Below are 25,601 nucleotides of genomic sequence, written 5' to 3' on the forward strand. Positions count from 1 at the left end.
GGGAAAGAGAATTGATGTTGTTCATACTAGAGTTAGATCAGAATTCCCCATACATCTGTCTCTTACTGTATTTAAGTGTTTCCTTTTGACACTGAGGAAATTTTTACAAAAGCAGAAAAAAAAATGTTTTAAAAATATCACACCTCTCCCATCATAGCAAAAACCACATTTTCAAATGCGTTATTGTTGGCTGAGGGTTCAATTCAAGAATGTCTTTATGATGACAATAGAAAGTATAAGCACATGAATTTCCTCTGAGGACACTGGGTCTTCATTTAGACAAGGGTATGTGTGTCTGGCATGATGTGCCTGTGAAAAAGAGAATGAGGCAAACTAACTCAAATCAGACATGTTGATCTGAAAGATTATTTCCACCTCCCTTTCAACACCCTTAAAGTTTAGAAGAGCTTTTCACAGAAATCTAAGACTGACACATCTAGAATGTGTAAGTCCCAGCCATGTTTTCTCCTTACCATAGCCCTTGGCTGGAGCACTGTGCTATAGTGAGCATGCCTCACCATGATGAGAAGGAACCTGAATTAATTCATTTGGTTTTAGGTGGAAGGATGAGTTGTTCCCTAGGAAATCATTGTCTATGGTTTATTACAGAATACTGGGAAACAAAACAACAGGAACCAACTAAAACATATCAGTTCTGGTAATTGAACCCCAAATGTGTGGCACAGAATAGCAGAGGGAAGATGGAACCCACCTTGGTGCTTTCTCAGGCAATAGAATAGGCAGAAACAGGTGATGAGTAAGGGTAATCCTCCCAAAGGAAGCAAACTATAAAGGATCCATCGCCTGTCCTCCATCTGTTCCTTGGAGGGTGGTTCTAGGGCACTGGTTGTATCTGAAATGTTAATCGATGCTAAAAACAGTTAGGAAATCTGAGATATATTAGGATCAGCAATACCTTCTGCAAGTTAGAACGAAATTCCAGCTGATGCCTTCATTTCTCTTTCAGCAGACGTTAGGAATCCCAGGCCTCAGGACTCTCATCCACCTCTTACTTTATTGCTGAGTGTATGTGGGTGGCTCTGGGTTATAGTTTATCTTTTGAAATTCTTATTCTGCTATGGTTAATCCCCCGTAAAACAATATTCATAAAGCTCTCAGAAAGCCCTTTCATTTACATTGTTTTATTTAACTCTCATATTCATCACTTAAGAAAAATAAGGAAGCCATTGTTTTGTATCTAGTCCCATGCCTTGAAAAGAAAAGTATTATTGTTCCAAGACTTGCCCAAGGTCAGACAGCTGTTGAGTAGCAATTGGGATTCAAGCCAACATGTTTCTGATATTAAACTCAAGTTCTTTTAACACAATGCTTTTCCATTGTCTCGTAACTCTTTGGTAGCTCCAAATACCTAATTATTTGGTATCTACAGATATTTTAGTAACTCCAAATATCATTTTATTGGCTGATGCTCAATACTTTTGATCAACGTTAACATGCATTAAGACTCTTTTTTGTCCATGGTAAGTTACAACTTATTTGTGGGTCATGAAACAATTTAATAGATCATAAATAACATTAAAAAATAAAACATTACAGAATAGAAAATGTCAGAATGTATCTTCAATTGTGTACTTGTGTTAATTTTTTTATGTAGAAAATCTTTATTTCTAAATATATTAACATAGTTATATACTGGTCGACCCATATGCTTGCTTTTAGGGTAAAGATGGTCAGGAGCTACTAGAGCTGAGCATGAAGTGGTTTGGAAATTCAGAGTGGTAACGAATGCTGTATTGTTCATGGTGCAGCTGCTGTTTAGGTTGGGAAAGCAGCCAAATCAATCCCAAGGGTGACAGACACAGTCATCTGGGGGAGGGGCATGGATAGGAACAGGAAGGAAGGTACCCACAATAGATCACCTAATACAAACAAATCTACTGATTGAAAAGATCTAACTTTTATTATTTTTCAAGCCATCAAACAATTTAGTTTTTTTAATTTTATTTGACTAGTTTGCTACTTACTTATTAGAAGTTTTGAATCATTTTGAGTGTGTTCTGAAATAGAAAAACAAGATAAATATTGAACTTGGTGGTAAAAACAATGTGGGTGCATATTCGGATATGTTCAAAATCAGTGCTAGTATCTGAGAGGACTTCTGCATTTGCACACTAACAGAGAATCCAATAATCCAGCAAAAGGCAGTTTGTGTAGTTTGTAGGTAACTTTGAGATCACAGACACAAAGTAAATTCCTAAGTTTATTTTGAGGCTCAAAGAAAGACTGTATAAATACAACACAACATTCACTTTCTGCTTTGACTCCCTCTTCTCCATTTCTTAAGCGTATGGAAGCAGTACAGGAGCCTGTATTATTTCTGGTACCTAGAACATACACTCAGCATGTACTCCAAGTGAGTGTGAAAAGCCACAAGGAAAGGATGGTTTTGATGACATGCTGGATACTCTTTCTGAAACAAAGATTGTGCCTCTCACTTCCTGCCTACTCATACCGCCCCCACTTTCCTGCTAAGACAATGATCACTTGTCTGTGTGAAATTCCTAGTCAGGAACTGAATGAGGGCAGACTGGGGAGGACAGAGTCACAGGCCATTGTATGTTCCAATGACTTTTCCCCAGCTCTGTCAAATTTTCTTCTGAGACTTTGCTTTGCAAAGAGCATTTGTTCATTCTTGAAGAATATTGCTTTCTCAACTGTATCCAAGCCCTCACTTTATCACATCCTTGTTCTTACATAAACCAATTTTTAACTCAAACATAAAAAGCAAATGAGAGTCAGATACGAAAACGAAAATTCCCAATACCCTCTAAGAAAAATATTTCAAAGGGAGAAAATAAAATATTTTTTTATCATACCTCTAAAATGTATTTACAAAAATCACAATCCTTAAATATGATTTCAGAATATATATTCTTCTCCTCACTTCATACTTAGTTCACTGAGTACTTCCAGGTACAGAAGAGAATGAATTTTTCTTTGACCCTTTTCCTGTTGTTTGTTTTCATTGCTTCATGAAAGGAAAATCCACACTCAGTTTAAAGCCAATTAATAAATAATTCATCTGACTTTTGTGAAGGAAGCAGAGATGCCCCCGAGAACCTTGACACATTTCCTGCTTCCCAAGATAGGATAATCTTTGATGTGTTAAAAAAAAAAAACATTTTCACACATTATTACAGTACAAGGGAATGTATAATAATTGAGAGGCACAGAACTGAAATTACATAAAAATTGCTAGAAAAGAGAAATCACTTCTCCAAGATAAATATGGAAGTCTTTATTAAGAACTTGGGAAATAAGCTGGGCTTGATAGGAGGGGTATAATTTTGATAGGTAGAGGCAGATAAATGGGTACCCCATGAGTGATGAGAACAGCACAGGCAGGACAGTGGTGAAGACATGTCAGTGGCAAATAGGGTTGTTAGGTTAAAGTTGAGAGTTTCTATATGGATTCCAGAAACAGTTCAGAAAAGAAGGTGAGGATGGACTATGGAAGGTCTTGAAGGCTGGTCAACAAACGTGAGCCTAATATTATAAGCACTGAGAATGCTCTGTAGGAGACTCAATAAAAGAGTGACATTACAAAAGAAGTTTATTAGAAAAATTAAGTTTATCAGGAAGCTTTTTTTGGCTGAAATGGATCAAAATGGGAAACACTAAAGATAAGGAGTTCATATAATTAACTGGAATTATTTAGAAGAAAGATAATAAAGGTCTGAGATGCTCATAGAGGCTGTAGGAGGGAACAAATCACAGAGTGGAAAGTTGTTGACAAACAAGAATAGAAAGCCAAAGCAAAGTCCTGGGGAATACCCAATGGGGGTCAGTAGTATTAGTTAACAAAGTGACAAAAAAGGAAATGATAGGAAGGAGGCAGAGTAGAACTCTTCAAAGACAAATTTAAAAGGACCTTAATGTCTCCTACTTAGCTCTTCGACTTTCCTTTAGACCACATCGTACTTCACACTCTGTCCCAGTCTGATCCCAATAAGCACGTCTCCTCAGAACACAGTGTTTAAGAGGAACTGCTGCCTCCCTTTCCTCTGAAGTTAAGCCCCCTCCTCCCCAACGGAGAGAGATTATCAATCCTCTAAAGTCTAGGACTTGGTCCCTAGAACAGCCACTTTACAAAATGTACAACCATTTGTAGTGGTCATGGAAGGACTCAAATACAAGATAGACATTTGACTAAACTCCTTTCTCTTGTACAGAAGTGGATTGTTTCCCACGAAGAAAGACTAAATTACACAAGAAGGCTCTCTTCCAAGAAAGGTGGACTCAATGTCACTATATTTAATTTTGCTATACATTATATTAATCAACATTACATAAATTATCTGGTAGTACTTAATTATTTTATATTTAATAGTATAATTAATATCGACCCAGAAGTAATGTTTTTGCAAGTTTTGCTTATTTTTTTACTTATTTTGCCAGATAAAAAGGTATTACTTCTTTAAAAATTTAATATTCTATCTCATTATGTGAATTTATAATGCAATGCTCTCCAGAAGCATTCATTCCGTACATCAATAGAGGCTTTTCCAAGTAGTTAAAGGCAATCTTTTCACTTTGCATAGATTATGTCATTTAATTGACTTATAAAGAAATTTTTATCGAGCACCCACTATGTGCCAGACATGCCACTTACTTGTAAAAAAGCAGAGATGTTGGTCATTTACATGTCTTCTTTTAAGAAATGTCTATTCAAATCTTTTGCCCATGTTTTAAAATTTATTGTCTGTTTGTTGTCGAGCTGTAAGAATTCTTTCTATATTCTGGGCACTTGTCAGATATGTGATTTGAAAATATTTTCTCACATTTTGTATTTTGTCTTTTTACTCTCTTGATAGTGTCCTTTGATACAGAAAAGTTTTTAATTTTGATGAGGTACAAGTTATCTATTTTCCTTTTGTTGCTTATGCTTTCGATATCATATCACCAAAACTATTGACAAGTCCAAGATCATAAAGAGTTGGTCCTATATTGTCTTCTAAAGAAACAGTATTATGGTTTTATGCATACATAGATTTTATAGTTCTAGCTCATATTTAAATATAAGGTCCATTTTCACTTATTTGTTTCTGTATATTGTGTGAGGTAGACATTCAAATCATTCTTTTGCATGTTCATATCCAATTGATCAGCACCATTTATTGAAGAAATTACTTTTTCCCATTGAGTGGTCTTGGCACTCTTGTCAAAAATCAGTTGACAAAGGAAGTATGGATTATTCTGGATTCTCGATTCTATTCTACTGAACTATATATTTATCCTTATGCCAGTAAAACAGTTTTGACTATCATAGTTATTTTTATTAAATTTATTGGGGTGCTATTGGTTAATAAAATTGTATAGGTTTCAAGGATACAATTCAATAATACATCATTTGTATATTGCATTGTGTGTTCACCACTCAAATTTCTTTCGTCACCATATATTTGACCCTCTTTATCTACCTCCTCCCTCGCCCCCTTTCCCTCTGGTAATCACTAAACTGTTGTCTTTGCCTATGAGGTTTTATTTGTTTGTCTTGTTCATTTGTTGCTTTCAGCTTTATATCCCACATAGAGTGAAATCGTATGGTTTTCGACTTTTTTGTCTGCACTCCAATGTCCATTGCAGCATTATTTACAGTGGCCAAGACATGGAAACAACTGAAGTGTCCTTTGATAGATGACTGGATAAAGAAGTTGTGGTACATATATACAATAGAATATTACTCAGCTATAAGAAAAGATGAAATATTGCCATTGTGACAACACGGATGGAACTTGAGATTATCATGCTAAACAAAATAAGTCAGACAGAAAAAGAAAATTTTGAAATAAGGAAGTGTTGAGTCCTTCAATATCATTCTTCTTTTTCAAGATTTTTTTTTTTTTTTTTTTTTTTGGCTATTCTGGGCTCATTGCAATTCCATATTACTTTTAGAATCAGCTTTTTTATTTCTTCAAATAGAAGGTTTTGGGATTTTAATGGGGATTACATTGAATCTGTAGATCACTTTGGGAACTATTGCCATCTTAACAATATTAAATCTTCCTATCCATGAAAATAGTTGTCTTTCTGTTTATTTACATCTTCTTTAATTTCTTTCAGCCATGTTTTATTTAGTGTGTAAGTCTTGCATTTCCTAGCTTAAATTTATTCTCATTTTATTCATTTTCATGTTATTCTAAATGGAATTATTTTCTTAATTTTCTTTTCAGACTGCTAGTTTATTGCTAGTCTTTAGAAATATTACAGATTTTTTGTTGATCACAATACAACTTTGTTGAATTCATTTATTAACTCTAGAAAATTTTGTGGGTTTTTAGGGATTTTCTCTATATAAGATCATGTCATCTGTGAATAAAGATTTTTACTTTTTCCTTTACATTTTGGATGTTTTTATTTCTTTTTTCTTGACTAATTGCTCTGGCTAAAACTTCCAGTTCAATGTTGAACAGAAGAGGCAAAAGCAGACATCCTTGTTTTGTTCCTATTCTTAGGAGGAACACTTTCAATCTTTCAACACGGAGTATGATGTTAGCTGTGGGATTTTCATAAACCAAATATTTTTTTTACTCTCCCCTACTCTTCTTCCCCGCCCCCCATGTTTCATTCAGCTTGGTTTTGCCTAACTTAACCTCAACCTCTGTTTGTTCTGCTGTTTGAACCTCACGAGGCCCTCTCCAGAGGGCTTAAGGGGACAGCCAAGTCTATGAATATTCTCAAAACTCATCGAAGAGTCAAGTTATTTGTGTGCTGTTTGACCTCTGAGCAAAAGATGAGCTACTAACAAGTATATAATTTTCTGAGCACTAAAAACATAACTCCGAGAAATTATCAGTAAAAGTTGAGGACAGAAAAATGGGAGGAAAAAAAAAAAAAGAAAAAGAATATAAGGACAGAGAATAGAAAGCTGTTTACTACTATTGGTATTCACTTTGTAATCTACTTTTGGACTTATCAAATAAATTTTATACCTCCTAAAGACAAAAACAATAACTTTTATTGTTATTATATTTTCCCTACTCTTCTCTAATTCACTCACTCTAAAACACACATACGCATACACACACAGACGTGCAGATGCATCAGTCTGTGAAGTGTGGCAGTGTTGTAATGTTTTATATTATATAAGTTCAATTCTAACCTAATTACTTGATAATCTGGGTTCTCCTTTTCCTTGAAACATAGTGAGAACAACATTAGGTAGTCGTGGTGTCTAGAACTCACCTGTCACATAAATGGTTATTGAATGGCTTTCAATGAGTCCCGACGGAACAATCGCAGAACAGCGGTATGATCCATTGTCACTAGCCAGCACTCGATCAAAATACAGAATAAAAACGGACATATTCTTCCTGTTTTCCCAATTTGTGTGTTTCCACTGTCCATTTTCAAGATCTGAACAGCTCTTTCCTTCGAGCTTGCACCAGGTCACATTAGGTCTGTTGGCACAATATACCGTAGGGCATTCCAGTTGATAAGAGGTCCCTGCTGAGATGTTCACGGAATGTCTCTTAACATAAAGTTGTGCGTCACATGATTTTTCCCCTAAAAGATAAAAACAAAATTAATACCAGGTCTGTTCTGGAAGGACCAGATATTTGCTACTTTAACAGTTTCTGCCTAAAATTTCTCAAGCACGATTCTAAAATTTTTCCGGATAATGTTTTCCAGTAATGAAGCCTCACTAGCAGTGTCTGACAGATAGTAGGCACATAATATTTATTGAAAAAAAATCATTTCCTCAATTGTTCAATAATTTCCTCAATTTCCAAATTATTACTGATATTTTTATTATAAATTATATTTCATTGTATTTTTACTTATTGTTATTATTTTGTAGCCACTTCAATAGGTAGCAAATGATAATAGCAATTTCTTTTCAATTAGTTATTATATTTCAGGGGCAGTTTAAAATACATAAATATTTTAACTCTTTTAATCCTCACAACAAAAATCATATAGTTATTATGAACCCTGTTTTACAGATAAAGAAACTGAAGTAGTAAAGAACTTGCCTAAAGTTATATGCTAATAATTAGGAGAATCGAGATTTAAACTCATACTAGAGTCCATTACTCTAATAATTCATTAATTCATAATTCATTAACCATTTCTCTATTGTTTCTTGAGCAGTAATCATGTGTTCAATTTCTGGCTCTGGTATATTCCAAAAAGCAGAAGAGAGAAATTTTTGTACACAACTATTTCCCTATAGTATTTGGCATTAGGAATTTTCTTCACTTATTTTTCAATGGCTTTAATGCTACCTTGAAATTTTCTTCAGAACTTTTTCTATGTATGAGACATACAATTCATGATACTATCTAAAAATAGGATGATCTGAAATAATTTGAAATATTATGTTTTCCCAATTGGAGGAGGAGCAGTGATCTACCTCTTTGGAAGTTCTGTCTATTGACCCAATACAGGAAATATGCTGCCTTCTGTTTTGGTGGGGAGAGCTGTTTTCTGAAAACAGATTTTTCTTTTTTATGAACCTTTTGTTAGTATTGTAAATTGTATATAAAATCCTCAGCCAAGAAAAAATTTTTTAATATTTTATATTATTGAATAAGTTCTGTTACCTATAACTTATCATAAAAGTATTTCCTGGCAACCTCAATATCTGGAATATCACTAACAACCAAAACAAATATATGAAAAAAAAAATCTTCTCTAAACAAGCAAAATAGATATTTCAAGATTTAAAATTTAACTGATTTCATACTTGATTCTTACAATTCCATTATCATTTCCTAATTAGCCCAGAAGGCATAATACAGAGTTGTATATTGCAGAGTAATAACTATGTTCATAATGATAAGATAGAATCAAAAATAAAACTTTAAATTATATTTAATACCATCAATATTTTGAAACAAAGAAATGTTGAATCTCTTTTACAGAAAAATTTTATCAGAAATGACTACTTCAAAAATGTTTTGGCCTCCAAAGGGGCAAAATTCAATTACTTAGAATGTACTTTTATGTGGAGCATTTATTCACTGATAATTGCTGGTCTGTATTGTCCCTTTTGAGACTCATGCTTAAAAGGAACATGAGAAATGACACTAATTTATAAAACCATTTAACCTTTTTCATCATAAGTATATGTAAATCATTGAATGATCTACTACGAAACTGACTCTCTGTGCTGATAAAAAAATAGATCAACATTCTCTTTTCTTAAGTACTTTGTAGTGATTTATATCTTTCTATTTTTTAAGTAGAGTTAAAGTTAAGCATGTTTTCTTAAGAGTGTTTTCTCTTTAAGTTTCTTTTCTTTGATCATTATAGTTCTTTCTTGGCTCTATTTTCCTCTGTTTCAAACTATTCTTTGAGCAATATGTTCAATCTGTCCCCTTTATTAATTTCTTTCACTCATTTTCAAGCATTCTTCTGAATAGATTCACAGTATCATATCTTATAATGATAAAAACATAACTGAGATTACAGCCCAACTGTCTTTTAAAAATAAAGAGGGCTAAGGACTAGTCAGATGTTGAACTGTGGGACGACTTTGAGCCCCGCATTCCACATACTGCTCTACCTATCATAAAGTTCCACTTTTTTTCTACATCTTCACCAGCATGAATATGCTCATTTCAAGCTATTTCCTAACACTCAATAAACCTCACACTATAATTTGTGCTCACGTCTTATCTATCCTTGCTCAGAATAAGTATAACTTTATTGAGTTTTCAGGAATCGGATTGAGACAAGGGACCTGCAAAGAACGTTTAGAACCTCTGAATATTTATATATTTATAACTGCTCTGAGACCTCAAACAAATTCGCTTTAAGACTTCATAATTCATTTGCTGCCAAAAATTCAGAATAAAAATGAAAATAAACTAAGTCATGAGGATGAGGTTTTCAAAAAATTGAAGAGAAAGGGTAAGATACTTTACTAAAAGGAAGTGCCTAACAATATAACACCTAGATGTGGTTATACCTATGACAAAAAAAGCAAGGCGGCATAGGCAGAAAGGCCAAGTGAAACCCTTGTTTCCAGAAGTCGAACCCTCTCCCTAAAGTTAACAGGCTGTCTCAGCCTCATAACTTCCTTTACATTTACTTGGATAAGTCAATTATAGTCAATGGAGTCTATAACTCTGAGCTGGCTTTGTGAAAAATAACATGATAGTTACAGGCAAAGACCTTCTTCCTTCAAGAAACTTACCATACAGTTGATGAGACAAGATTAACTAACAACATCTCTTTTCTGGATTAAATTTACAATCTACCACTTTTTTTTCTTCAAGTTTACCTAAGCTGAAAGCAAAGCTCAGAGGGATCTTGTATGCTAGTTGTTAGGAGGTATGGGAATAAATAAGACGGGGTGCCTGCCTTCATGGGTCTTGCCTTATGATGGAAAATAAAAACATTTGACAAATGGGAGAATGAAATAACATGGTAAAGAAGTGGAAATCTTCGGGCGTGCCGAGGATTCACTTCAGCTGGAGCTATTGAGGCAAGGTTTAATGGAAAGCTTGTATTTGAGCTGAACCATAGTGAAGGGATAGCTCTATAATAATTAGAGCAGTGAATGGGCAGGGGAGGTATTTAAAACTGAAAAAATGGAAGGAGAAAGGCAGAGAGGCCAAAATTCTAATGGGAGATTCAAGGAATTGATACACGCTCGGATCATAATTTTCTGAAATAGTGACATGAAGATCACTAGTTGTTTCAGAATGAATGAAATAAGCATTAGGTGGGAGAAGTTTAAATTTTGCTTAAAATCATGAGAAAAGACAGAGACTGATTCTTTGGAGATATTTATAAAAGTCATGGACATAACTAAAAATGGGAATACTCATTTGAACACAGTTGTTCAAATGCTGACACACTGTGCAATACTGACATAGCCACCCAGTCTCACTGGCCCTCAATTTCTTTAAAATAAAATGAAAGGATTGGACTTCAAAAACAAGAAAATTTTTACCCACCATTCTTGCTACTCAGAAACACATTTATAACTTTACCTCCCTCACCGTGTAACTCTGTAACAAAACCACTTCTAAGTCTCATTTTCTGCAACAATTTGTCACCATTTCATTTAGACATAGGGCTGTCACCCACTGCTGGTAGCACAACTGAACATCCTTCCTAGTCTCAGCATTTTATGTCTATATGCTTGGGAGGAATGCACGAAGTAGAGAAGGGAGCTGGCTGATCATCCTCATCACATCACTGACCTGCGGTGGGATGATGGAAACATCACTGTCATCCCCATGTATTCCTATCAGCAAGATGGAGATCAATGACTGACACATTGGCTGGCATAGGGAATTTTTCTTGAATGGGGGGAGTAAATAGATAAATGCAGGCTTGCCAACAGGCACTAAAAGTCATCGAGAGTACTTCCTCTTTGTACAAAGAAGGTATTATATTTCCTATGTCTCCAAGACTCAAAATGATATTTGTTGCACAGGATGATGCAGTAAGCTAGAAGTCACGATTCTAATTTTCCATCCTACAAGTATGTTGACACTTCTTTACTGCTTGTCCTAAATTATGCATATCTATATTATGACACTCAAGACATCCAGAGCTGTCTCCAAGGGGTTCGTGTTGTCGAAAAAAAAAATTTTTTTTTCTGAGGAGAGATGAAGATCATAGTTGCTTTAGGCTGGGGTTTATAGGTCAATATTAGTTATGGTTGTTCCTGCTGTTATTGCTCCTGTTGTTTTCAAACATTCATATTTAATGGTAGGAAATTTTCAATGATAAAAATAATTTAAATATATGCAGTAAAAAGATGAAACCTCTACCATCTCTAAGCCATCGAATAATGCAGTATCCCTTTTCAAGTCACTATAGGTTTTGGAAGCTTCTCATTTTTAAAATTCTTATGAAAATCATTACTATGTTATTATAGTATATACATCCCACGAGTAGGCACTACCTAGAATATTTGATGCCCAGAGGACATTTTTAACAACCTCTATATGAAAAAATATTTTCAGAAATAATCGTGAAATGAAACAAACAATAAAATAAACATAAAAGACAAATAGCCAGTGAATTTTTTTTATTGAAGTTTATACATAAAACTATGCATTATTATTTGAAAAATATTAGAATAAAAAAAGGAAAAATGCACAGCTATTTATTTAATAATTTTATATCTACCTAAATTGTGTGAACTTTTATCCTTTAGTTAAAGCCTGATATAGCAGTTAATATAAATAATTTTACAGTAACTAATAAGTGAATTTTATTAAAACTGGAATTCTATAAAAGATATAATTTAGGCAATAACTAAATTATACCACTAATGTAAAGTGTTTTTTTTCTTATTTCTCTTTTAAAATTTTAAAACAATTAACACTTTAAAGAAAATACATTTCAATTGTAAAACTATTAATCAATAAAACAGTTTATGTAAGAACTGGAATTACACCTCACAATAAGTACAGTTTCACTGTTTTAAAGTTTAAACAAATAAATATTCAAAATGATTGCACAGAATAAAAGAAAAAGACCTCTCACATTCTTATTCTTTGTCTCTATAGTCGCCGTGGTATTATTGTGTATTTAAAATCTACTATTTATTTTTATTAGTTTCAAGTATACAGTACATTGGTTAGACATTTATACAGTTTATAGAAGAATTCTGGAATGTGGAGTGCCACAGGGACTGGAGATTCAAACTGTGCCTCGAGCAAGCTTCAGTGATTCCAAGTATTATAAATTTACCCTTGAAATGTAGCTGAATTTGTACATATGTTCAGGGCCAACTCTATAACTGGGACGTTCTCTTACCTAACTTTCACATGGAATGCAATGGTTATCAAAGGAGAAGTACTAAAAATGTACTCATTCAAAGCTTACATACACATTATTAAAACTCAGCAATAACCATAGTAATGATTGATCATTTTAGATCAGAACTATTTTTAGGGGAGGGGTATTTTATCACTGATATTGTTCGGAATTGCTGGAATATGTTGATAATTGAAAGTAGACCAACTTAAATTTGTTTTTAAATTCTTTATAGATAATGTATTCCCTACTGCTCACTCCAGGGTTGTGGACATCTCGTTGTCAATGACTATTTAGTAAGGTGGCAGTTTTTAGTGCAAAGGGGATGCAGAAAGAGGTTTAATTTCTTTAATTTCTTCATTATATATTTCTTCGATTATCTTGAACAAGAGCCATTCTCTCAGAGCTCTCAAATCTCTTAAGAGGGATAGAGCCCTTCATGCTGGGTCAATCAAGAAAGGCTCAAGGAAGAGGTTGAAGCCTCTCCTGCCCCAAACTCCACCCTGGGGCAAATCTGGTCCTCCTCTTATTTCCACACGGGAGCCATCTTGGTTTCTTTTCCCTTTACTACTCTATTTTATTAGTCATCAAGTTAACTTGATTCACTACCAAAAATATCTTTCAAATTTGTTTCCATGCCACTGCTTTAATTTGGGTCTTATTCTATTTCATATGAATTTTTGTCACAGCCCACCAACTTGTCTTCTATGTCCCAAATTTTCCTTGAGCCCTCCCCCCACTCCAATCCTTCTTACATCACTGTCACAGTTTGTTAAAAGAAAAGAAAAATCCAATGACAAGACTTTTTGCCTAAAACCCTCCAGAGACTCTTCAGTGCTTGCAAGAACATGTTCGAACTTTATCAAATGGCATTTAGCCCCTGATTCTTTATGCAAACTCACTCACCCTCATATTCCAGCATCCCAAGTCCACTTGATGTCCCCTTGCCCCCATCACCAAAGTCTCATACTATTATTTTGTATGACATGCATCACTCTATTATAATTAAATATGTGTTTATGTTCTGTCTTTTTATTTGCTCTATGACCTTCTCAGTGGGATGGTACCTGTCTCTACAGGAGAAGATGGGCTTAGAAAAGGTATGAAGTGAGATGGCATGATGTACACTGAAACTAAACAAAGACAGCTTCATGGAGAGAAAAATCCATTCACAACTCTGACTAATGCTCTCTGTGCACCAAGAACACAGAGAAGACACAGCTGACCCTTTAGAGGTGGGCCAAAGGCACTGTGGTAAAGAATGTATGCATCTCAAAATACCTTGCTGTGGTTAAGTTATAACCATGAAAGAAAAACTAGACCTCACAATATACAGTGTGGAAAGTCTGATTTATGTCTACTAAGGGGTGATATTCAATATTTTTAAAAAGGGACACTCCATGATTATCTGGATACCCACATCAGCTAATCAGAAAGGCATGCCAGCTGCAAACAACTGCATGGTCCAGAACTTTCCAAGTGTAGCTGCAGGTATAAATACCATCAGGAGTCTAAAAGCATAGGTAATTTGTGAAACTTACTACCATTAAAAAAAAAAAAAAAGATTCGTGATTACAAATCTTGCATGAAATACAATTATTTCTTATTTTCAATGACCATATGCCTTGATTATTAACATTAGGAAAATCCCAACTGAGCTTCACTGTTTTTCCACTGAAAAATTCTTACATATTTATGGAAAGTTCAAAATGATTATATTCACTGAAAGAAATAAATGAATGCATCCTGTAATGAATGCAAAAGTCTTATTGGAATTCAGACAGGATTAGAGTTGAACATAGAAATGTAAACAATTGGAATATTACTAAGTCATAAGAAAGGATAAAATACTGCCATTTGGGACAACATGGATGGATCTTGAGATTATCATGTTTGGCAAAATAAGTCAGACAGAAAAAGTTGAGAACAGTATGATTTCACTCATATGTAGGATATAAAAAGGAAAATAACAAATGAACAAGACAAGCAAACAAAAACTTATAGACAGAGACACAGTTTAGTGGTTACCAGAGGGAAAGGGAGGACGAGGGCGGTAGATAAGGGTAAAGGGGGTCAGATACATGGTGATGGAAGGAGATTTGGCTTTGGATAGTGAACACACAATGCAATATACAGATGATGTATTATTGAATTGTACACTTGAAACCTATATAATTTTATTAACCAGTGTCACCCCAATAAATTTAATTTAAAAAAAGGAAAAAAAAGAAATGTAAACAAACATTTTTTCAAAAAACTAAAATGATTATGAAAGATGTAATGCGACAATAATTTTTTGTGACATCAACTAGGATTTTAGCTTCTACCAGAAGATATTATGAGAGACAAATAACAAACAAACAAACAAAAACTTCACACACATAGTGGGGAGACTATGGAAGGAGAGAAGTCTTCAGACTCAGGAGGAAAACAGGCCTTCAGAGAATACAAGTGGTCCGATCTAACTATAGAGGGCTGGAGTGATGAAGAGGAGAGAAGATATGATGACCATCAGAAACAGGTAGCTAGTGCCTCTTTCCTTACAAATTTGTGTGGATTTAGTGAAGTGATCCCTTGAGGAACTGGCTTGAGCATAGTCAAGGCCAGTCCACATACGGCAACAGTAGCCACATAATCACACATCAAAGATCCTGGAAAGACATCCACCTGGACTGTCTCAGAGAATTACACACACAGCATCAGCAAGCTCACATAGCATACTTCCAGTCATAAGTGAGCTGCCATCAACTCACGAAATCAGAAATGTGGTGATACTAGGTGAGGGTGGGAGAGTTCTACCTCATACAGAAACCACTAATTGAATGTTGTATTATGTAGTGTTGATTAAACTTATTACTTTAACTTGGTAGTAAACAAACTCACTGTATAAGTCAGATATTCCCAAATGCTAGGAATACCTGGGGAAATCTGAATAAGAATAATGCACACATACATGTGTTTAAATCAGAGCTTGTCTTTTAACAGGCGATCATTGTTACTTTAAGGAAAATCCTGTGAATTTATCTCAAAGGTACAATGAAAATTAATTGAGTTCAGTCCCTACTGCGAGGTAAAACATATTCACATACATCTACCTGACAAACAACATGTAATGTAATATGGATAACAGGCATAGAACTCGTATACAATAATAGTTTAAGTTTTTCTTCTTCTCTGTGCATATTGTCTGATATTGGTCTTTTGAGAGGAATAGGTATCTCTTCCCTTTCTAAACACATACACACACACACACACGGGGCAGGGAGCTAGAGAGAGAGAGAGGGGAGAGAGAGAGAGAGGGAGAGAGAGAGAGAGGAGAGATGTGAAACCTTTCTTTAAGTTTGCTTTCATAAGATATTTATTTAGCATATTTTGAAGCAATTTCTTATTGGGCTAAAATTTATCATCATGTGATATGACTACCTGGGGGAAAAATTTGAAGACAATCCTTTTAAGTTAGTTGGATTGACCAATTTAAAACTTTAAGCCATGTATCTCTTGGTTTTATCTAGTTTGGGATTATGCTGAAATTGTTTTGTTTTGAAGCACTCATTCTAGCATTTGCCATAGCTTTGTCTAACAGTTAGCAAAATTTATAAAGTACCTGTGCCATGTCTCTCTTTGAGATATTAAAGAATAAGATGAGCAAAGAGCTTTAGTGATTATCGGGTCAGGCAACATATGAATAATTTCAGTCACATCTGGGAGATCGCCCCCGAAATCACTTCTTTGCATTCTTTGTCACTCACTTGCTCACAAGTGCACTGGACCTCATATTATCAAAGCACTGTGGACCTATCTTAGATACTCCAAACAGGAGGAAATTACAGATATGTCTAATATTTTTTGTTTTTATTATGTCTTATGCACTTTTAGAAATCATACATGTATTGCTTTATTTGATTCTCAAAATGATTTTGTGGGGTAGTTACTATTATTATCTTTATTTTAAGTTGGGGAAACCAAAATTAGAGAAACTAAGCCACTTCGTCAAGATAACTATCTGGTGGGGTGGAGCCAGGACCAGGACTCAAACCCAGGCCCGGCTAATTCTAAAGCACAAGCTCTTCTCTGGCAGGGTGGTTGTGAAAGAAAATGAGAACAGGTAAGTTCTTACTTAGCACTATGCTTGCTTATAATAAACAATAATTTCCAGGTATTATACTTTTTGGATAAAATGAATTTAGAGAGGTGACACAGAAGTTGAGTTATTGTCCAAGATCACAAGGCAAGTAGGTGGCAGAGACAAGGTAAATACACAGGTGCCTCAAGTGGCCCTGCTCTGAACAGTTATTCCCAACTCCTTCAATATGGATCAACAGTGATGCATAAAAACTGGTATATTCACCAGGCAAACAAATATAATTAAAAAGGCAGTATACTCCATAGAAAAAAATGTCTTTTTATATAAGAGATAAAATCCTACAGAATTATACTAACCAGAAGACTGGTCTTGGTCAAAACTGGAAAGCTAAAAAAGCTTTGTCTTTGCATACTTTTCTGAACTTTCTCTCAGTAAATGTTCATTACGTAGCTACCAAAGACAAAAGTCTTCTTGTGGGATGTGAAACCTTTCTTTAAGTTTGCTTTCATAAGATATTTATTTAGCATATTTTGAAGCAATTTCTTATTGGGCTAAAATTTATCATCATGTGATATGACTACCTGGGGGAAAAATTTGAAGACAATCCTTTTAAGTTAGTTGGATTGACCAATTTAAAACTTTAAGCCATGTATCTCTTGGTTTTATCTAGTTTGGGATTATGCTGAAATTGTTTTGTTTTGAAGCACTCATTCTAGCATTTGCCATAGCTTTGTCTAACAGTTAGCAAAATTTATAAAGTACCTGTGCCATGTCTCTCTTTGAGATATTAAAGAATAAGATGAGCAAAGAGCTTTAGTGATTATCGGGTCAGGCAACATATGAATAATTTCAGTCACATCTGGGAGATCGCCCCCGAAATCACTTCTTTGCATTCTTTGTCACTCACTTGCTCACAAGTGCACTGGACCTCATATTATCAAAGCACTGTGGACCTATCTTAGATACTCCAAACAGGAGGAAATTACAGATATGTCTAATATTTTTTGTTTTTATTATGTCTTATGCACTTTTAGAAATCATACATGTATTGCTTTATTTGATTCTCAAAATGATTTTGTGGGGTAGTTACTATTATTATCTTTATTTTAAGTTGGGGAAACCAAAATTAGAGAAACTAAGCCACTTCGTCAAGATAACTATCTGGTGGGGTGGAGCCAGGACCAGGACTCAAACCCAGGCCCGGCTAATTCTAAAGCACAAGCTCTTCTCTGGCAGGGTGGTTGTGAAAGAAAATGAGAACAGGTAAGTTCTTACTTAGCACTATGCTTGCTTATAATAAACAATAATTTCCAGGTATTATACTTTTTGGATAAAATGAATTTAGAGAGGTGACACAGAAGTTGAGTTATTGTCCAAGATCACAAGGCAAGTAGGTGGCAGAGACAAGGTAAATACACAGGTGCCTCAAGTGGCCCTGCTCTGAACAGTTATTCCCAACTCCTTCAATATGGATCAACAGTGATGCATAAAAACTGGTATATTCACCAGGCAAACAAATATAATTAAAAAGGCAGTATACTCCATAGAAAAAAATGTCTTTTTATATAAGAGATAAAATCCTACAGAATTATACTAACCAGAAGACTGGTCTTGGTCAAAACTGGAAAGCTAAAAAAGCTTTGTCTTTGCATACTTTTCTGAACTTTCTCTCAGTAAATGTTCATTACGTAGCTACCAAAGACAAAAGTCTTCTTGTGGTTCTACCCTATTGGTCACTGCCTTTGTCTCTCCATGATAGGATTCATATGCATTCCATTCCTTCAGAGTCTTACCTGCCCTATGCAACAAGGATTAGTATGGAGGAGAGTTTGTTGGACATTGTGTAATTATCTCTCTGGCATAGCAAAAGTTTTTAGCCAATTTAATGAGCCCTAAAAACAATGATTCATGATGATAATTCAGAGAATAGTTCTAGCTGGGGAAGGCATTGACTGTCTGGTCAGAGATACTGGGTCCTCCACTTTGGTCACTTCAGGAAGAAAAGCAGGGCAGAAAAAGCTGAGAGTATATCTTAGAAGCTATGGACAGCAGCATCAAAGAGAGCCCTTAGCGTTTTATCTGAAACCAACATGACTATTTTTAAATATTGCCTTCAGAGATAGAGTGGTTATGTGTGATGCTCAGAATAAGTGTGGGTTATGTATTATTAGAAAGACAAAGGAAAAGCTCATCTCTTCTTTCCCAGATACTTCCTGGCCTTCCTATACATCATGCTTCAGAGATCACACTGATATTCATTGTCATTTTCAAAGCCCTAGAAGTCACTTAACCATATCAATATGGGCAGAAACTGCCAGTTGTCTGCTAATATTACTTCTCCTCTTCTAATAGTAGAAGAAAATGAAATGGGACCATGACCACCCAGCTAGAGCTGAAATGCCCCAGACTTCCTTATTGCCACTTCTGGACAATTGGCTGTTTGTGATGTATAAGGGTTTCAGGCTATGCCCATAAGATAAATGTGGCTATCAGGAAGGAGAAACGGAGGAGACACAAAGCTCTACCAACTTAACCCAATGTTTCCCTATGACTGACCAAGATAAGATAGCCCCTCTAACACTCTCCTGGATTGTGTTCAAAGTGAACGTCAGCATACTGAAATGATACCCTTGCTTATATACACACAGACACATGCACACAAGTAATTTCTTCCATAGACATAAGGATGAAAATCAGAGTCCATAAGCACTAGAGGACACCTGAAAGGTGGATAATATTGAGCTGATTTTGAGGTAAGGAAATGGAGAATATTATAAAATTGAAGCAAATTACTTATGACATAATTTGATGACACAATGTAACTCAACTCTCCCCATCTCTGTTATCATTTCTTGGTAACTGGGATGAAAGTAGATAATGATATCAAGAATTATTCATAGATGACTTTTGTCAACCCAAATGAGAGATGGTTTCCCAAAACTACTTTAAAGGAACTATTAAGGTAATTAAATTTTGTACTAAAAGGAATTAAAAAAATCATTAGCTAAACTTATACAGCACTTACAATGCATCAGATACTGTTTCAAGTGTTTTATAGAATTAATTCACTTAATACAACAACCTTGGAAGGTCAATATCATTATCGTCTCCATTGTTTAGATGAGGAAGGAGAACCAGAGAGGTTATAGTTATAGAACCAGTAAATGGCAGAGATGGGATAGTGGTCCGGGCAGTCTGGCTCTGGAGTCCCTGACCTTAACCGCTCCACCGCTGCCTCTCCAAAGAACAAAGCAAAAGGTTGATTTCATTTTCGGACTTGATTACAAATGTTTGTGAACATTTTTCTTTCAACAACTCTGAACTGTAAGTAAAGAGGAAACTCACAAATAATGGAAATTAAGTAGGAAAGTCCCAGTGAAGCAAAATAAAGAGTCTTTAACTTCAAATAGAGGAAATTTTGATAGTGGAGCAGAGGAAGCAAAAGCTCTTTAATAGAGCTTTTCAGTGTTTGGAAAGTCTAGCCAAGGCTGTGATAAGCACAGGGGTTAATCTTTTCATACCTTAATCCAGGAAATCCTGTAGCTTCAGAATGTATTCCTAGACATTTATGTAAAAGGTAGTCATATTTTGTGGCAGGCATTCTTGCAATAACAATACATAAGCATTTGGCAAAAGGCAGAACTCCATCTCTAGCATATATGTGCACATTTCCATAGGAACAAATAGCTACAGCTATAGAAATAATTCTGATAAAGACCTCAGAACTTCAGGGAATGAGAGACAGATGCAGAGCACTTCCTGCCCTGATGTTTCTGCTCTGACCGAAGGATATGGCCAGTTCATGCTGAAGCAACACAATCTGTGTGGGATCCATGGTTCATATTGAACTATCACAATAGAGGCAAAAGATGGTGCAGCCAAGACCCAAATGGAGACTTGGCCCTAACCACAGTGTTCTCAAAAAAAGCCAAACTATAAGTGTCATCTGGTACTAGATCAAATTAGAATTTTTTTTTTTTTTTTTTTTACTCACAATAAGCAGTAATCAATCAAAGATTTCCTATGGTGTTCATTCTGGTTCATATATAGTGTCATGTGATAGCCAGACATTAACTGCAGTGCTCCTGCCTGCTTGAAGGTAGAATCCTCAGTTTGTCTTCAAGTAAACAAGCGGTCCAGGGCCTCGCAGCTGGAGCCACTTATGGGCAATGAAGCAGGTAACTTACAGGGGCTTCTCCACCTGCAGCCTAGTTCTTCTCAGCATAATCTGACCATCTGTCCAGGAGAGAAAATGCTGACACTTTAATATTTTTATCAGGACAGAACTCCTACACCAGATATTGAGGAGCAGAGTTCTCTATGACGTTATTCTTGAAACACAGAAAGCAAGTAAGCATTATTTCATTATAAAAAAGAAAGTTTGTAGAGAACATTACACTTTTTCCAGTCTTATTCTTGATGGGGCCTTATTCCTGGGAAGAGGCACACAGATCTCACATTGCTTTATAGTGGAGGAAAAAAATATCTTTTAAAATTATTTTTAAACACTTTGAAACTGTGTCAGTGTAAAGAATTCAGTAATTAAGTATATCACAGGAAATCCTCAAGATGCAAAGATTAAAAGTAATGTGATTTTAAGTGATAGTCATCAGCTCCGTCTGGGAGAACAAATCTCACCGATCACTCCTTATCTCAACCTATGCCCTAAATTTAATGCAAGTAATACTGCAGTCTATCGACTTTTATTTAAGATACCTGTCCAGGACCTTGTCTAAGTCTTTCTATTTCATTTTTTAAATAATTTGATTCACTATATTTGGGGCTAAATATATTCTATGATATATTTCATTTTTTTTTCATTTGATTTTAGCTTTGAAAATAAAAGCCTTTCCTCTAAGATCAGAAACAAGACAAGGTTGTCTGTTCTCATCACTCTTATTCAATACAGTGATGGAAGTCCTAGCTAGAGCAATCAGGCAAGAGAAAGAAATAAAAAGTATCCAAATTAGGAATGAAGAAGTCAAATTGTCACTTTTTGCAGATGATATGATTCTCTATATAGAAAAGCCTAAATACACCACCAAAAAACTATTAGAAACAATAAAAAGTAAAGTTGCAGGATGCAAAATCAACGTGTAAAAATCCATAACATTCCTCTTCACTAACAATGATATTTCAGAAAAAGAAATGAAAAAAACTATTCCTTTTGCAATTGCAACAAAAAGAATAAAATACTAGGAATAAACTTAATGAAGCATGTGAAAGACCCATGCAGTGCAAACTATAAGACATTATTAAAAGAAATCAAAGAAGACACAAAGAAATGGGAAAATATTCCATGTTCATGGATTGGAAAAATCAACATAGTTAAAATGGCCATATTACTCAAAGCAATATACAGATTTAATGCAATCCCTATCAAAATCCCAATGGCATTTTTGAAAAGAAATAGAAGAAAAAATCATCAGATTTGTATGAAATCACAAAAGACCCCAAAAAGCCAAAGAAATCCTCCCCAAAAAAAGAATGTCTGGAGGTAGCACACTGCCTGGCTTCAAATTATACTACAAAGCGACAACAATCAAAATAGCCTAGCATTGGCAGAAAAACAGACACACAGACCAATGGAATGGATTTAAGAGCCTGGAAATAAACCCCATTATATATGGGCAAATAATTTTTAACAAAGGAGTCAAAAATATACAACGGAAAAAAGAAAGCCTCTTCAATAAATGGTGCTGGGAAAACTGGAAAGCCTCATGCAAAAGAATGAAACTAGACTGCTATCTGTCACCATACACCAAAATTAACTCAAAATAGACCAAAGACCTAAATATAAGATCTGAAAAAACAAATTGCATAGAAGAAAACATAGGTACTAAACTCATGGACCTTGGATTTAACGAAGAATTTATGAAATTGACCTCAAAGGCAAGAGAAGTAAAAGCAAAAATAAACGAATGGGACTGTATCAAACTAAAAACTTTTGCACAGTAAAAGAAACCATCGACAACTGAATAGGAGAAAATATTTGCAAACAACACCTCATAAGGGGCTAATATCCAAAATATAGAAAGAACTCATACAACTCAACAACACAACAAACAAACAATCCAATTAAAAAACAGGCAGATGACCTGAACTGACATTCCTCCCAATGAGACATACATATTGCCAACAAACATATGAAAAGGTGTTCAACTTCACTAGCTATCAGGAAAATGCAAATCAAAAACACAATGAGATACCACCCTACACCTGTAAGAATGGCTATCATCAATTGGACAAATAAAAGAGGTTGTGGGGAGAAAGAAGCCCTCATACACTGCTGGCGGGACTGTGAATTGCTACAACTAATATGGAAAACAGTATGGAGCTTCCTCAAAAAATTAAGAATAGAATTACCATGTGACCCAGAATATCCCTCTTCTGAGTATCTATTCCCCAAATTTAAAAACATTTACCCATAAATACATATGTATCCTGATGTTCATTGCAGCATTATTCACAGTGGTCAGGAGATGGAAACAACCAAAACGCCCTTTGATGGATGATTGGATAAAGAAGGTGTGGTACATATATAATGGAATATTACTCAGTCATAAGAAACATGAAATAATGCCATTTGCAACAACATGAATTATCTTGAGATTATCATGCTAAGCAAAATAAGGTAGACAGAAAAAGTTGAGAACCATATGATTTCACTCATATGTGGGATAAAAAACTGAAAGCGACAAATGAACAAGACAAACAAACAGAATCATGGACACAGATAATAGTTTAGAGGTTATCAGAGGAAAAGGGTAGAGAGGTTGATAAGGGTAAAGGGGGTCAAATATATGGCGATGGAAGGAAATTTTTGAGTTATGGTAAATGCACAATGTAATATACAGATTATGTATTATTGAACTGTACACTTCAAACCTATATAATTTTATTAAACAATGTCATTCCAATAAATTTAATTAAAAAATTAATAAATATATGACAATGTTAAAACTTACTTCCCATTTAACCAAATTTTGTGGGTGAAAAAAATATTAGCAAAAATACCATTAACATTTGTTTATCAAACATTTATTGTGTTCACTTATTGTGCCAGGTACTTTATCCATATTACTGCATTTATAGTCTTCACAATAACCTCATAATTTAGGTACAATTATTAACTTTATTTTACAAATGAGGAAACTAAACATAAGAGAGGATAAGAAATTTAACCAAGGTCACACAATAAGTGTCAGAGACAGTAAATTAACCCAATTCTAACACTCAATTTTTTCTTTTTTTTGTAAGCACAGTGGGAGGAAGAATAGAAGTTGTACCCCACTTTCAGTGCGATACAGCATGAAAGTTCTTTTACTTCATTTCACAAGGAATATTTGGATATTCTTCAAGTTGCTATGAGTTCTATTTAATAATATTTGACTCAAGTTGCAGCTATGTGATTGCAGGCATCTGAAGGAAAGTGAAAAATTCAGTCAGCCATCTAAACCCCTTGTCAACGTAACACCAGATATACACGCATAAAAATATACAAGCATATAAATGCTTAAATGACTGAAGGGAAGTTTTATTTTGCTCCTGGTTGTGTGTGATCCTGGCATCACGGAGATAAATTCCAAACCACCCAGTTCCAGAATCGAAGGTGACAATTTATGGGATTTCAGTAACCGTATTTTCTGATTTAAAACCACAGCACACAAAATGAGGCGTATGTGTTCTTGTGGGGATTATAAGGCAGGCTGTTTGAAAACAGACCTGAGAAAATCCGAAACATCTGCTAGCTAATTGTAGCCCTTCCCCATTTACAGCATGTGGGCCCCAGTGTCAATGTAAGGGAACAAGTGAACTCAGCAGAAAAAAGAAATTGGTTGTTTGCCTACATAAAATTCTTGCAGATGTGACCAAGAGTCATTATTGCAGAACCCAAGATGTTTTCTATGTCAGATGACACCTGAGTTGGAACCATTCTCTTTCAACATAATGGACACAATGACGGAATGCTCCGATCCTGTATTTCTCAGCATTTTCTCATTCAGTATTTTCCACTGAAGGAAGTGGTGTAATTTTATATAGCAACATTTTTCAAGAGTAACCATGGAGTTAGGTATAACCCTAGTTAACCAAAACTTATGCTCTCCAGCTGAACACTACAATACTCTGTAAAGCCTCAGTTTGGAAAGAACAAGCTAGTCGCCACCAGCATGACATTCAGGGCATTTGCTAGTAGTAGTTATAAATTTGTACCTAACTATGTATAACATCTGCCCAATTCCTTTTTTCTTATCAACAGAATATGTTTTCAAAATATCAGGCAAGCTGTGACTTGAATATCATGTTCTAATTTGGCTTATGTCCTAGAATGTCTTCCGCAAGCAAATCTAACTGCTTGGTTTCATCTACCATCATCCATCACATAAACACCACGGCCAGCTAAAATCAGCAAGGGAAAACATTACCTCCAACACCTTCTGAGAAATAAGACAAAAAATAATCAAAGTAGGTACTTTACCATCGATATTCCAGATGCCCAGATGTGGGATTAGGAAGAGGACCGAAAACAATTTCCCAGTTCCAAGCATGGCAGGTGACGTCTTCATTTCCCGTGAGTATGAGATGGGAAAACTTCTCAAGCAGAGAAGGCTTCCCTCCTTCTCCTGAATTCTTTAGCGTTGGATCAGGTTAACTACCCCAACAACATCTGTAAAATAAATAGAAAATACAGAGGATGTAGGAGAGGACAGTAGTTGGATAGTTTGTGAAACAAAGTGAACAGAAAGACTACGTAGTACTCTTCTTG

The 25,601-nt window shown here is 35.0% G+C and overlaps 1 protein-coding gene across 1 annotated transcript in view; it reads right to left on the minus strand.

Moving 5' to 3' along the window:
* BTLA (B and T lymphocyte associated) overlaps positions 1-25,553 on the minus strand; it is a 30,173-nt gene extending 4,620 nt beyond the window's left edge. The window contains exons 1-4 of the mRNA XM_006905459.2: positions 25,314-25,553; positions 7,207-7,527; positions 1,986-2,018; positions 713-853 (exon numbers count right to left, since the gene is read on the minus strand). Coding sequence (XP_006905521.1) covers positions 713-853; positions 1,986-2,018; positions 7,207-7,527; positions 25,314-25,401 — 583 coding nt within the window. The 5' untranslated portion in view covers positions 25,402-25,553. The remainder of the gene's footprint in view (positions 1-712; positions 854-1,985; positions 2,019-7,206; positions 7,528-25,313) is intronic.
* Between the last annotated feature and the right edge of the window lie 48 nt (positions 25,554-25,601).

Source organism: Pteropus alecto, unplaced genomic scaffold (assembly GCF_000325575.1).
Source record: "Pteropus alecto unplaced genomic scaffold, ASM32557v1 scaffold270, whole genome shotgun sequence".
Classification (NCBI taxonomy): Eukaryota; Metazoa; Chordata; class Mammalia; order Chiroptera; family Pteropodidae; genus Pteropus; species Pteropus alecto.